General features: G+C 45.3%; 1 protein-coding gene and 1 non-coding gene across 2 annotated transcripts; both read left to right on the top strand.

The window, feature by feature from the left end:
- Positions 1 to 4,384: 4,384 nt before the first annotated feature.
- Positions 4,385 to 13,666, top strand: PRDX3 (peroxiredoxin 3). Its single transcript, XM_070432169.1, has 7 exons — positions 4,385 to 4,460; positions 5,742 to 5,877; positions 7,721 to 7,862; positions 9,580 to 9,715; positions 10,642 to 10,745; positions 12,224 to 12,389; positions 12,880 to 13,666. Exons 1-7 carry the CDS (start codon positions 4,425 to 4,427, stop codon positions 12,931 to 12,933), a joined length of 774 nt encoding a protein of 257 aa, XP_070288270.1. The 5' UTR covers positions 4,385 to 4,424; the 3' UTR covers positions 12,934 to 13,666.
- Positions 9,260 to 9,388, top strand: LOC139022240 (small nucleolar RNA SNORA11). Its single transcript, XR_011473626.1, has one exon. It is a non-coding gene; the product is annotated as a small nucleolar RNA SNORA11 (small nucleolar RNA).
- Positions 13,667 to 15,388: the final 1,722 nt, after the last annotated feature.

A 15,388-nucleotide genomic window follows, 5' to 3' on the forward strand; every position in this document is an offset into this window, starting at 1 on the left:
GACAGCTCAGGGCATCTTAGTCTACATGTTATTGCCTCCTACTGGCCAAACACCTGAACAGCCGTAGGCTAATTCCCCCATTCTGACAATGGACTCTGTACGAAACCCTGACCCTTTGAAGTGTATATCTCTGCCTCGCCTCAGGACAAATTGTGTTAATAAAAAGCATGGGGTCCTGAGACGAGGAGATCTTAGAACTTAGAACTTAGTTTCCTTTAAACTAGGCTCTTCTGACCCCCAAATGCCTTTCAAAATTATGCTTCATCTCTGGACTACTTAATCTATGCACAGCCCCTTCTCCAGATTCCTGAACCCTTCTTGATGCCAGAACAAGAACCCCGGCAGAGAGGAATCCCCAGCAATCAGCCTTCCCTAAGGAAGACATCCCTTTCAAGTATTTTGCAGCCCAGGTTAACCCCTCTTTATCCCCAACTTCTCCATTCCAGAGTAGGAATTTGACTTGATTTCAAATAACTAAAAGCCTCTCAAGGTGTTTTCCCAAGATCAAAGAGCCTTCTTCCCCTTCAGAGGAATTTTTCCTCCATCCTTAGTACAACAACAACAACAACAATACTGCTTGCCTAAATAGTTTGTGACTCCTTTTTGTCACCAACATTTCAGAAATATCAGCGCCAGGTCACAAAGCATGTACCATACACACTAAACCTTACCGTTTGCAACGCACTTGTATGGGCTCCATCTCCCTGCCCTGTTCCGGCTCGCTCAGCGAGGGGCCCCAGGTCCTGCACAAGGAGAAGCTGCTTTTCATGTTCCCATGCTTTTTGCTTTTTGCCCTGGAAAGAGGAAGAACTCAGCAAAACCCAGAGTGATGTTTGCCATCTCTAATTGTAGCCCCAGCTACCAGAATGTTAACTTGTGGTTCCAGGGAGGTATTTTCCTAATCATCATAAAAAGCAGCCTCTATCTTTTCATCTGTCTTTCCCTCCATGAGGCCCAGAGACTCTTCTCCCAGACTCGAAAGGGAGAATTTCAGTGATTTTCTACTCTTTTTCCTGTAGGGAAACCATTCGTGTCCTTGTTGTGACAGCTAGAGAAAGCTGAATAGGAAGATGCTTTTTCCAGAATAAGTGTGGAAAGAACGTCTTGGCTACCATGTCAGCCACTGTTTATTCACTCATTTGGCAAACTATTTCTGAGCAGTCAATGTGAGCGAGGCACTTGCCTAGTCACTGGGGCCACAGAGATGAGTAAGACATGAGTCCTACCCTCAAGAAGTTTACAGTATGGTTAAGACCCAGACAAGGCGAAATAAAATTCCAATGTGATATGACAAGAGCGATGACAAGGGGAAGGCATGTGTCTGATGCCTTCTAGGCACCTGGGAGGGTTCTCTAACCTGCGTGGATGGAGAAGGAGGTCAGGGACAGCTTGGCAGAACAGAACTGAAATTGGTGATAAAATACCAGTCACAATGATCTTTTTTGGAATGCACAAATGGAGGACTCTGCCTGTCCATCCAGAAGTTTGGGCTGTAGCCCAAGGTTAGCTGAAGGCTACTCATTTTGCAATTCTGAACAGGTCATTGGAAGGCTCATGTATGAAATTCCTTCTGGGTCTCTTGGCCTGAGATTCTAGGGTATTTCGCTCCCCTTAGGGCAAGGGAGATCAACCTTTAGACAGAGATCAGCAGACCAGGAAACCAACACGTCCACTGGATAGTCCTTCTAATGTCCCTGAGCCAGTGAGTCCTGTGTGCCTTGACGAAAGCTCTGTAACCGCAGGCAACTGTCTCAGCATCCTGTTTGGAAAAGAAGCAATAAGCAATGAGACTTCCTCCCGAGCGGCCTTAAGACTTGGAAGTTGAGCTGCTGTGCTGGGCCCCTGGTTGGTGTGTGAGAAATAGTAATGCTTTGTTGAGTATACCTAAAATGCCCATGTGAAGAATGACTGTGGAATGGTTGAGATTTATGGAGATAAAAATTACAAAAGGGGCCTGGCTGATGTGCTCAGTGGTTAGAGCATTGGCCTGCTCACCAGTGTAGAGGGTTCGATTCCCAGTCCAGGGGACGTACCTGGGTTGCAAGTTTGATCTCCGCCCCAGGTTGGGGCGTGTGCGGGAGGCAACTAATCGATGTGTCTCTCTCATCGATGTTTCTTTCTCTCCCTTTCTCTCTTCCCTCCCCTTTCCCTTTCACTCTATCTAAAAAAAATCAATGGAAAAAATACCCTCACTCCTTGGATGAGGATTAAAAAAAAAATTACAAAATGTCCTAGCATGATTTACATTGAGAGAAAAGGCAAAAAGGTACCTACAAGACAGTACATTCTTAAGATGAAAATTAAACGATGTATTAAGAGAAAACATAGCCCTAGCTGGTTTGGCTCAGTGAATACAGCTTGGGCCTGCAGACTGAAGGGTTCCGGGTTCAATTCCAGTCAAGGCACATGCCTGGGTTGTGGGCTCAGTCCCCAGTAGGGGGAATGCAGAAGGCAGCCAATCAAAGATTCTCTCTCATCATTGATGTTCCTATCTCTCTCCTCCTTTCCTCTCTGAAGTCAATTAAAAAAAAAAAAAAGAAAACCTAAAAAATGTAGACACAAGTTAATACTGTAGAAGAGAACTTTTTTGAAAATTGAATCAAGCTATTGGACACCCAATAACAAAAAACTGAAATTTGCGTCAAATTTAGAAATAGTCAAGATTTCTTTCTAATCCTAGTTAAAACTCATTTCAGGCAGATGGGGGTCTGACAAGCATCTTGCCCTTGTGGTCACCCTTATTACTCGTAGTTAGTTTTAAAAGAAAAAGAAAATTAAGGTTTCCCGAGTAAGAGCCCAGTGCAGAAGCTCTAAGGCAGAAAAGTTAGAGCTGCAGACAGCAGGTAGTAGGTACCTGGCATCCTCTCTTGCCTTCACTTCATGTCCCTCTAGCTTCCAGAAGAGCACAGTTTGAGCCTGTTTGGAGATCAGTGCTTGTGCAAAAGCCTCATCCTTCACTCCTGAGTGAAAGGAGGAAGAGGGGACAGGGGGGCGGTAGAGGGGTTCAATGGGGAATGAAGGGACATCTGTAATACTTTCAAAAATAAAGATAAATTTTTAAAAAGGAAGAGGAATTTTGTCACTTGCAGAAAAACAAACTGTATTCCAAGACTGTGTCAGCTGTTTGAAAATGTAGCATGTCTGCCTATGGCAAAATTAGAACTAATATCTATTTAACCGTACTGTGGGCCCAGTACCCCCCTAAGTCTTTCACGGGCATTGTCTCCCTTTTCACAGCTACTGCTTTGAGGTAGATGCCATGATTATTCCCATTTTACCGACTGATGTGGAAACTGAGGTATGGAAATGTTAAGCAACTGGTCTAGGCATGATGCTCAAGGCACCTGCCCTACCTCCAAAACTAGAAGTGACAGACCAGGAATGTGGCTCCAGAGCCCTGCCATTAACCATTAAAGCAGTGTTTTCTCAACCAGGGGCGACTTTGTCCCCCAGGGGGCATTTGGCAATGTCTGGAGGCATTTCTGGTTGTCACATCAAAGTAGGGATCTTCTTCCCACAGGCTCGGCAGGAAGACAGGAGCAGACAGAACCTAAGCAAAAAACAAACAAACAAAACCAAACAAACAAACAAAAAACAATGAGAATAGAGGGGCAAGTCCCCAAGATGATGAACCTCAATTGCAGAGGCAGAACAGTAAGTAATATGCAGGTGATATGCAGACTCAACAAACTAAGTTGGTAATGCACTGACTGGTGTTTGGAAAATACCCATGTAGTGTCTTCAACTTGTTTACCATAAGGCCCCTGTGAGATGCAAATCTGTTTAATGAGCTTGCTCTGAAGTACCACGCTTACCACTGAGGATTTAAGTCTTACTAATCGACAGAAAACAAAATTAAAATTTGTCCCAATTGTGGGAAGACAGACCAAAATGGAAGCCCACACACCATCCCAAAGGTTTTCAGGACACGAAACCTTGATGTGTCTTACCCACTTAGCTTCTTAACAGACTACAATTGCATTGAAATTAATTCCACGTGCAGAAGCCGAAATAGGAAAGAGATCTTTTTAAAGAACAGGTGTAAACAGTAATCCACACGGGCTAACAACAACAACAAGTCAGTAGCAAATGTAGAAATAAATATCTAGCTCCCCGCCTGAATTAGTCCTTTTTGGGCTGGGGCGACAATTAGAGACAAAGTATTGCTTTCCCAAGTAGTCAGCCTCGGAGAAGCCATACTAGGAATTTACCCCGCACCATAGGGGCTGCGGGACCCACCAGGGACCTTCAGACGCGCAGCGTCCACAAAAGGAGGCGAGGCTGCGGCTCCTCCCGGCCCGCCTCGGCTCCAGCTCAGGCCCCGCCCCCGCCCCCGCCGTGGCCCCGCCCCTTCCGGCCCCAGCCCCGCAGGCTCCGCCCCCTCTGCTTCTGGGTGCTCCCCGCGGCTCCCGCGTGCGCTGAAGATGGCGGTCGCAGTGGGAAGGTTGCTCCGGGCCACGGTGAGTGCCTGCCAGCTGGGAGCAAGTGCGGAGGTGCTGTGGTGGCTCCGAGAACGTGCTTCCCAGACGAAACCCCACTCCCTTGCAGTCTGGGGGAATGTCGCTCTTGGAGGGTGTCCGCGGGTAACGGACCCAGAGGCCTCCTCTAGGGAAAGCCCTGCGCCTGCGCAGAACCGCCCTCTTGTTCCCCCCCCCCCCCCATCCGTCTCCTTTTGGTCCCCTCCCCTAATTCCTCCTCGCTCGGAGTCGCCCGTCCCCAGTCCGGAGCACAAGGTCCTGGTCCTGGAGGCGGGTGACCTGCCCCAGGTCCCGGTTCTGCAATAGACGCTGTGACCTTGGGAAGTGACTTGGCCTTTCCGAATCTCAGTTCACTTTCCTTAGCTTGAGATGGAAAGAATGGTGCCTACCTCGAGGAGTGGCAGTGAGCATCCGCTAACTGCTGGATGGACACCAAAGTGCCAAAGTAACCCAGGTGCTAAAGTGCAAAAGGCACTTCTCTCCCACGCCCCGGGTCTGCCCGTTCGCGTTTGTCCTGGCAAAAGGCTAGAACCTTCGTGCTATACCCGCCTTCCCCTTACTCATGGCGGGGCTCAATGCAGTATCTTCTTTTTGAGTCACGCTGGACAGTAAAATTGAGCAAACATTTCCCTTGAGCCTCATCCAGATTGTCCTGGAGGCCGACCTTTGCTCTACTTGTTTGCTTGTCCGTGGGGCTGGAAAGGCCTTGTCTTTTCTAAGGAAAGCCTTGATGTGGTAGATAGTCGCAGCATGTTATTCTGGCAAAAAGATTTAAATACACCAGGCCTTGCCAAGTCCCCTTGGTTTTTAAAAATGTATATATTTAAATAAAAAGTATGTATGTTTAAGAAGTATGACATGATGATTTGATATACAGATACTTAAGTGATTGCTGCAGTCAAACTAATTAGCATCTCTCTTCCCAGTTACCTTTTTGTGTGTGTGATGAGTGCCCCTGAAATCTGCTCTCTTGGCATATTCCCAGTGTTCAGTACCGAATCAGTCAGTATAAGCATCATGCTGTACAATAGCTCTCTAGGCTTCATCCTACATACCCGCAACTTTGTATTCTTGGGCCGACATCTCTGGCAGGCAGTCTTGAAGGAGAAGGAAGCAGAAGAAAATGTTGAGAACATGGAGACCCAATCCATGCAGTTAGAGTTTTGGGTTTGGCATTTGGTTCATAGGAACAAGGACAGCAGGACCAGCCCTCAGCCACCATCGTGGGACGACTTCCTAATACAAAGTTATTTCTCTTCCCAGGTTGCCCGACATGCGAGTGCCATTCCTCGGGGCATCTCTGCCTCTGCAGCCCTTAGGCCTGCTGCTTCTCGAAGAACAGGCTTGACCAATGTATTATGGCCTGCTTCCAGTCAAGCAAAATTTGCCTTCAGCACCAGTAAGTGTTAATGCCCTGTTTTGACCCAGGTAATGGAAACATGAGTCATCATCTCTGGGCAGGGGCTCTGAACCCGGCTATACATTAGACTCACCTGGGGAGCTTTTAAAAGCCTATCTTGCCCTAGTCCCACCGCAATTAAGTCAATCTCTGGAGTGAGACCAGAACATCTGTATTTTTTTTTTTTTTAATCTCACCAGGTGATTCTAAATGTGCAGCCAGAGTTGAAAATCACAGGTAAACTGCTCTTGCGTCTTATTTCCTTGTTGCTTACCAGAGGTTTTAATCCTGTGTTGAGGAACATGGGTGGGGAGGGATGACTCAGATGCCCTCTGTGGGGTGAAGGGGTGTCAGGTACGTGGGGTTGGCAGACAGCATGTTGGGAATTGAGGCTTCTGGATGCAAACCTGTGAGCTGGCTGCAGTTGATCCCATTGGACCAGGGACTCCTCCGTGATCGGAGTGAAATATATCTATTTCTTGAGATTTACACTCTATTTTTCTAAAACAGTGGTTCTCAACCTGGGGGTCGACCGACCCTTTCACAGGGGTCGCCTAAGACCATCGGAAAACATATATAATTACATATTGTTTTTGTGATTTAATCACTATGCTTTAATTATGTTCAATTTGTAACAATGAAAATACATCCTGCATAGCAGATATTTACATGACGATTCATAACAGTAGCAAAATGACAGTTATGAAGTAGCAACGAAAATAATTTTATGGTTGGGGGGGGGTCACCACAACATGAGGAACTGTATTAAAGGGTCGCGGCATTAGGAAGGTTGAGAACCACTGTTCTAGAACATGAGCTTTGCTGAGATCAGCCTCCGATAACAAGTGGTATTTGAAAAGGGCTACTTTAAATTTCTCTCACCTTTTATAACATTTGTAATGGTTTGGGGGATATACTGCAGCAAAGCTTTTGTGTACAGGTGAAATGTTCTAAAAAGTTTTACAATGTTATCACCTTGGAGCATTAACAGTCTCCTAGTGGTGATTTGATGCCACAGAATGAAAACTTTCCTTGTTACCTTCCCAGACTCCCGCTCCCCGCAGCTCCTGTTGTTTCTGAGGCCCAGGATTTGACACGGGATCTCTTTGGTCCCTTGCTCCCAGCTAGAAGCATGTCTTCTCCAGTTCTGACACATCTCCTGGCTTCTTTCCTTTTTTCCTGGTCTCTCTGCCACACCCTACCCCGGCATACTTCTCACTCAGATAATGAAATCTCCTAACACCAGTCTCCCCTCCTCCTGCTCCCCTTACCCTCCCCGACCAGAGTCATCTTCCTAAGAACAGCCAGCCCATCTTCCAGCCCCTACGTGAGAAACTCCAGGGACTCCTTTATCTCTTCTTTCAAGAACAGACTCATCGGCCTGATACTTAAGGGCCCTCACGGCGTGGCCTTCAGCCATTCTTGCTTTATCTACCACTCTTCTCCCACACCCCTGCTCGGTCTGTTCTGATCACACCGGGCCACGGGCTATTCCCCGCATGTACCCTCTTCCTTCCTCCATGCCATTTGCCCTGTCCCATCTGGACTTGGCAAAATCTCAACCATATTTAGGATCCATGTCCAGTTTCATGTCTTCCTTAATTCTCTGATTCCATCCCTGACATCTTCAGCCATCTTTTTAGTTTCTGTAGCACTTTTCATTGAATTTGTGTACAGCCTAGAACTATGGAAGGAAAAAAGAAATTAACCTAAGATGTACAGTTGAACTGATTCTTTTAATTAATTTATGCTACCAATTAATGATTGTGCGAGGTTTAAGTACAATCAGATAGGTGCTTGTTTTAGCAAACGATGAACTCTGTATGCCTGTGGGTTTTTTCAGGTTCCTCGTATCATGCTCCTGCCGTCACCCAGCACGCACCCTATTTTAAGGGCACAGCCGTTGTCAATGGGGAGTTCAAAGAGCTAAGCCTTGATGACTTTAAGGGAAAATATTTGGTGCTCTTCTTCTACCCTCTGGATTTGTAAGTGTCATTTCTGTGATGCTTTTATGTCATTCTGAGAGCAAGCAAAGCTCCCTGCTTCACACTGACATTGCCTGTATCTAGTTAGGCTTCTTGTCAAAGGAAGGATTCTTTCTGAGCCTTTATTACTGATGGCCTTGTTGATACAGCTTGCATCTGTAGCTAATTTACAAGTAACAAAATTAGAGGATGGGGTGGCATTCTTTTTAAAATGGTAGGGTTTTATAGTAAGACCATACTCTTACTAAAGACTGGGATGGTGGTTCCTGCTAGCCAGTCTATGAGGAAGTTTGCACTGGTCTGGATGAAAATGAGAAAGTAAAGATGATAGAATGAGTTTGTTGTGTTTTTTTTTTTTAATATGTTTTTATTGATTTTTAGAGAGAGAGGAAGGGAGAGGGATAGAGATAGAAACATTGATGAGAGCCGAAACCGGTTTGGCTCAGTGGATAGAGCGTCGGCCTGCGGGCTGAAGGGTCCCAGGTTCGATTCCGGTCAAGGGCATGTACCTGGGTTGCGGGCACATCCCCAGTAGGAGATGTGCAGGAGGCGGCTGATCGATGTTTCTAACACTTTATCTCTCTCCCTTCCTCTCGGTAAAAAATCAATAAAATATATTTTTTTAAAAAAAGAAAGAAACATTGACGAGAGAGATACATCATTGATCAGCTGCCTCTTGCATGCTCCTTACTGGGGGTCAAACTGCAGCCTGCACATGTGCCCTGACTGGGATCTCTTGATTCCTGGGGTAATGGTCAACAACTGAGCCACACCGGTCAGGCAAGATGAGTTTTCTTATAAAGCTACTTGATTGATTGATTTGAGAGAGAGAGGAGAAACACTGATTTGTTGTTCATTTATTTATGCATTCATTGGTTGGTTTTTTTAAAAATATATTTTTATTGATTTCAGAGAAGAAGGAAGAGGGAGAGATAGAAACATCAATGATGAGAGAGAATCATTGATTGGCTGCCTCCCGCATGCCCCCGACAGGGGATCGAGCCTGCAACCCGGGCATGTGCCCTTGACTGGAATCGGACCTGAGACCCTTCAGTCCACAGGCCGACGCTTTATCCATGGAGCCAAACTGGCTAGGGCAGTGGTTCTCAACCTTGGCTGCACATTAGAATCACCTGGGAATCTTTTTAAAATCCTGATTTCTGGGCCTCATCCTCTGGAAATTCTGTTTCTTTGTTATGGGGTGGGGCCACATTAGTAACAAAGAAACAGAATTTCCAGAGGATGAGGCCCAGAAATCAGGATTTTAAAAAGATTCCCAGATGATTCTGATGTGCAGCCAAGGTTGAGAACCACTGGGCTAGGGCCATTGGTTGGTTCTTGTATGTACCCTGACCGGGGATGGAACCTGCAACCTCAACGTATGGAGATAATGCTGTTGGGTGTGGAGAGAGCAGAGTACCTGAAGAATGGCTTCTCTGTGTACAACACATCCAACAGCAACTTGGGCTTACTCCTCACGGGTGGCAGAATACTATGGCCTTCCTGTGACATTACGCCCTATACATTAAAAGAGAGAGAGAGAGAGAGAGAGAGAGAGAATGCTCTAACCAACTGAGCTACCCGGCCAGGGTAAAGCTACTTTATTTAAATAAAATTGTTCTTCATTCTTAGGCTATCCCCCTACCCCTACCCCCCACCCCATTTTTGGAAACGGTTTTTAAGTTCTCTGATGGGAATCTCTACCCTTTTTCTCTAGCACCTTTGTGTGTCCCACAGAAATCATTGCTTTCAGTGACAAAGCCAATGAGTTCCGCGATGTGAACTGTGACGTTGTGGCCGTTTCCGTGGACTCCCACTTCAGCCATCTCGCCTGGATTAACACCCCGAGGAAGGTACGGACATCGAGAACCCTGCCTTTGCTCTCATGATGTTAACAACTGAAAAAATCCATCAAAGACGAACCTGGAAGTTGTTAAAGCATGAGTAGTCTGAAGTGGCTATTCGTAGGTCCTCACCTACTGGCAAATTCCGTTAACCTGTGTCTATATCTTCCTCGGCATTGCATGGCACTGCATTATGTTTTCCAAGGTACACACCGTAACGGAGAGCCTGGAACAGCTGGGGTCTGTTGCTTCCCCTCCCACCAGTACCCTGTCAATCCCATGTACCCTGCATGGCTTGTGAGATGGTGGTTATGTTCTCTGATTTGAGTGTTCTGCATAATCAGTATTTTTGCCTAAAAACTTATGTGGGAGAATCAAAATTTCTAACTAAGCTGCTGGACTGTTGATACCAATTATTCAGTTTTTTTACCTACTCTTCCATTTCTATGCTTCAGAAATTAACCTTTAACTAAATAAGAATATAAAAAGCTCAGTTGGTTAGAATATGGTCCTGATATGCCAAGGTTGCAGGTTCGATCCCTGGTCAGGACACGTACAAGAAGCAACAAATGAGTGGAACAACAAGTCAGTGTCTGTCTCTCTCGCTCTGTGTTCACCAGTGTAGGAAAAGGAAGGTCTGTAGTCTCAGCTGGGTTTAAATCCTGCCTCTGTCCCTTCCTAGCTGTGACCTGGAGCAAGTTGCTTATCCTTCGTCCTGCAGTTTCCTCATCTGTAAATGGTGGTGATAATAGTATCTGCTCCAGGGTAGTTGGTTAAAGGAAGTGAGTTAATGGAGCTGAGAGCAGCGTTTGGCCCTTGTTGGTGCTCAGTGACTGCTCCCTATTGCCATGATTGTTGGTGTCACACCTCGTGTACCTGGCCAAGGATGTTGTGAGAGCACAGATAAGAACCAGCCCTGTTTGCCTTTTTATTAGAATGGCGGTTTGGGCCACATGAACATCCCACTGTTGTCAGATTTCACTAAGCAGATTTCCCGAGACTACGGTGTGCTGTTAGAAGGTCCTGGTCTTGCACTAAGGTAAGATCCAGTTCCTTATGAATTTAAAATTGTTTTTCATGTTTAGCATCATCCCTCTTCTTAGGGAATTTAGAGAGACCTTGGTAAAGCATTTGGAAAACCAAAATTCCTTAATTTTAGCTTTTTACTAAGCACCGATGAATGCCTCCTTCAAGGGTTGGCAGTCTTTCAGAAATAGCCCAGGCATGTTTGTCCCCCCCTTTACCCCTTCCCCGGCACCACCATGTCTCTCTTTCTGAAGAAGGATATCGTGTCTTGATGTTCATACTGCCCCGCTGTTTCTGAGAGCTGCTTTCATGGGGGCACGTTCCTGGTGTCTTTGGAGAAGGGGAACTAGCAGGGCAGAAGTCAGTATCCTGGAATGGGGGAGATCTCAAAAAGCCCTGGAATCAAAAACAGCCGGAGTATGTGTGTGTCCGTCCGTCTGTCCATTCAAGCTCAGCTCCTAAATAGCCGTGTGACTTAGGGCAAGTTACGTAACCTCCTTGAGTCCCAGCTTTTCCATAACTAAAATGAGAATGTACCTCCCAGGTTGGTTGTGAAGACTAAGCAAGATGAGGCAGCTAAAGTGGTTAGCACGGGTCTTGGTAGCTGGCATGACCCGTCTCAGAATGTCATTTCTGTCCTCATTGATTCTGTGGTTACACCTTTTTTCCTTTCAGTGTGAAAGCTTTCTGCCTTTAACAGTCCCACATTCAAGCTCTGCCTTTTTGGGAGAGATGAGAACGTACCTTAGAACTGGCATCTTGATGGCCGCTGAGTGAAGGAGGGGTGGGGTGGTTCTTTACCTCCAGGAAGCACTTTTATAGGGGGAATAGATGGTGATGGAAGGAAACTTGACTTGGGGTGGTGAACACTCAGTACAATATGTGGATGATGTATTATTGAATTGTACACCTGAGACCTATATAATATTATTACCCAATGCCACCCCAATAAATTCAATTAAACAAAACTATTCTAAAGTAAAAAAAAAATTATATATACATATATATATAATGTTTCAAGTGCGTTCTTCCTTTAGATTTCTGCTCTGCATAGATTTAATTCTTCCTGCAAAGATTTTCCCATGGGATTTTTCCCCCATGTACCCAAGAATTCACTCATTTCATAAGTATTTACTGACTATAGATAAAATACATGTGCATCCCTTCCTGTTTGCTTATGGTTTCTTGCCAAGAGTTGATACAGCCGCCCAAAGAATGCTTGCTAAGTCACTGATAAGGAAAGAAGTCTCTGCTCTCTGTGACTTTTAGATCCCGCGCGACATTTAGGTCCCATTTGTAAACTTGACCATACTGCCTGTTTTCCATGGTGGCCTGGTCCAGCCCGTCCTAACACTGAAAACTTTGTTTTAAGCTTATGATAGCACTTAATAAGTGCTTTCTTAAGGGGAATTAAAGCTAGAAGAGGGTAGAAGTTAGATTCTTTCTACTCCTGGTGCTGTGGATGCACTAATGAGGACAATTCTGATGCAGAGGTCTCTTCATCATTGACCCCAATGGAGTCATCAAGCATCTGAGTGTCAATGATCTCCCGGTGGGCCGAAGCGTGGAAGAGACCCTCCGCCTGGTGAAAGCATTCCAGTTTGTGGAAGTCCATGGAGAAGTCTGCCCAGCAAATTGGACCCCAAATTCTCCTACGGTAGGTTTCCATTTCAAAAGCCCTGGGGCCCCAACAGAGGATCCCATGTACTCACTGCCTCAAGGGCTGCTGGCCTGGAGTGTTCACAAAAGGAGCCCACACTTGGAGCCAGGCCACAGGTGCTGCTGCTGAGAGGTGGGGCCAGGGGTTAGGCAAGCTGTTAGTGTAACTTTCATCCATGTACTTTAAAGGAAACAGGCCAGCACTGGAAAAAGTTAAAGAATTTTAGGGTAGCCTGGCCGATATGGCTCAGTGGTTGAGCATCAACCCATGAACCAGGAGATCATGGTTTGATTTCTGAGTTGCTGGCTTAATCCCCAGTAGGGGGTGTGCAGGAGGCAGCCAATCAATGATTCTCATTCATGTTTCTCTCCCTCTCTGAATCAATTTTTTTTTTAATTATTTTTTAAGAAACTAAAAATTGAGAATTTTCAATTCACTTTTGAAACTACTATCTTAAAGTCAGCTAATTAAATGTTTGTATTTTCAGATCAAGCCGCATCCAACTGCTTCCAAAGAATACTTTGAGAAGGTAAATAAGTAGACCATCTCACGTACACCTGCAGCTTCTCAATAGAACCACAGTTGGAGCTCATTTTTAGCATTTCAAAGATGATTATGTGTAGAAAGCAAAAATCAATTATGTTTGCATTCATAAGTAATACTCTATAAATGTTTTGTTTTTGTAACATTGGCTAAGGCTTTTTAAACATGGTTAGTTACTAATATGAGTCCTTTATTGGTAACTTCTTGATGGCTAGCTAGTTTATAGACTGCCTAGTTCACCTGTTTCTTTGATCATGTCTTCAATAAGAAACTCTCTTCTTAGCCTTACCTGAACCTGTGTACACCCGTGTAGGACAAGTAGCGAAAGCCTCTGATCAAGAGTCCTGAAATTTTCTTTCTTAATTTCTTTGTATTAAACTGAATTTTTTTAAGGTAATAAGATCATAGCTTTAAGTTTTAGTATTAGTCTAATGTAACTCTTGGAGTGGAGATATATTTGATTGAAACAATGTGAATCATGTATTTAAAAAAAAACAGTGGCAAAGTGACCTAACTGATCATGCATGCTCCTCATCCCTGAGATTTGTAGTTTCGATAGTTATTTTGTTTATTTGTTAGCTTAGTGTCTGCATACATTTCTAAATATTGATTGAAGGTAATTATAGGGGATATTTATTTAATCCAGAAATTGCATTTTGAAATCATTATAATTATATTTTCTGAAGCACTCAATGTAAAGCATATAATAAAAAAATAAATATATTTTAAAATATTTGCATTTTTATCGCCGTTCCCTGTTGGTCCAGCTGTTGTGGCCTCTAGTGTTCCTCCGACTATGCCAACAGACATTGGTTGAGCATTTAACTTCACTCGGGGCCCACAGAGATGAATGAGACGATGGCTCCATGCCCAAGGAGCTCAGTTTATGGGGCAAGAGAGAAATGGAAGCATCTGTTCATTATTTCATTAAGCTCTTGAGTGCCTGCCATATGCCAGGTGCTTTTTTGGAGGCACAAGAGTGAACAAAAAAAAGACAAACCTTTTCCTTCATGCACCTCCATTCTAGAGGGGAAAATACGATAAACATAATAAAAATACATAGACTGGAAGGAAAATGAAGTGGAGCGGAGGCTAGAGCAGAGAGTTGCAGGTGTTCTAGATAGGGTTGTCAGGGAAGGCCTTGGGGAGAGACGGTCTCTCCAGGTCTGCTTGCTCATCTGTAAAATGAGGGCAATCATTGTACCTATCTAAGGGTTTTGATGAGGATCAAAAGAAATAACATGTATAAAGTAAGTGAGTTAGGGAGACAAGAAGGTTGTAGGCAAAGGCCCCAAGGGAAGAGCGTTTTTATGGGAATGAAAACTTGAAGGGTCCTGTGACCTCAGGAGCAGTGAAGGAGGAGAATGCTCATGAGCCCAGGGTGCCTCAGGGGCACACTAAGGGCTTTGGGTTCTATTCCCAGATGGGAGATATCAGGAAGGTTTTGAGAAGAGTTACATCAGCTTGTTCTAAAACGATTACTAGCACCTTTGTTAAGGCTACACGGCAAGGGTCCAAAGGGGAGCAGAGAGGTCAGCTGGGCTGGATTGGTGACACTTGGGTTGTAGGGCCAACAGAATAATACAGGTGTGCTAAAGACTGTGGTACAATGAATGTATTCCTGGGTCATAAGGGGGGCACTTTACCCAGCTGTGGGCATCAGGGAAGGCTTCCTGGAAGAGGAGGTGAACTTTTGAAGATTATTTAAAGGTAAACCAGATGGGCTGAGCAAAAGGAGCTGCAAAGGCACATGGACCTGAAGGAAACCCTGACCTGGTTTCATGTTCCGGAGGGGAAGGCAAGGGAACAAATAGGTCGGTGGGGTGTTAATGGCCCAAACTGAGCACTTCCAAAGGACCCCTATTAGGGCTTCTATCTCTTTTCTGTCATTGATCCTCAACCAAACCCTGAGTCGGTACAATTAAGTGACCTTATTGTACAGATTCATAATAGACTGGAGAGATTGACTTGACTGGGGCCACACCAGCCAGGACTCCTGAGGACCCCTGAGCACCCTAAACATCCACACTAGCTTCTACCAACACACACCCCTGCCCATCCCACTGGGCAAAGGGTAAAGGACAGCAGGAAGAAGGAAGATGCATTTGTTTCTACCAATTGCCGCTACTTGATCAGGTTTTGCCCCAGAGCTGGAGAAAAAAACTATACTCAGCTGGGTTTCATGCCCTGATGTAGACCTTTTTCAGTCTTTTTGAAATGAGGAGTAAACATTTTCAGTTTCCACTGGGCCACCAAAATCACGTAGCGGTTTTGATTATCCCCAGTCCCGTACACTGGCTGTAAGGGGCAGCAGAGGGGATTTTCGTAGGCGGGGGCTGTGATACGGGGCTTCTATGCACCCAAGGGATGGCCATGCAGGGTGGAGATGACTTGGTCTGTGGGAGAGGTGGGCTCACAGGAATTGTGGGTGCGCCGGGACTGGGACAGGGGGT

The sequence above is a fragment of the Myotis yumanensis genome, unplaced genomic scaffold, assembly GCF_028538775.1.
Source record: "Myotis yumanensis isolate MYYU_CA2020_CCGP unplaced genomic scaffold, mMyoYum1.0.hap1 SCAF_13, whole genome shotgun sequence".
Taxonomy (NCBI): Eukaryota; Metazoa; Chordata; class Mammalia; order Chiroptera; family Vespertilionidae; genus Myotis; species Myotis yumanensis.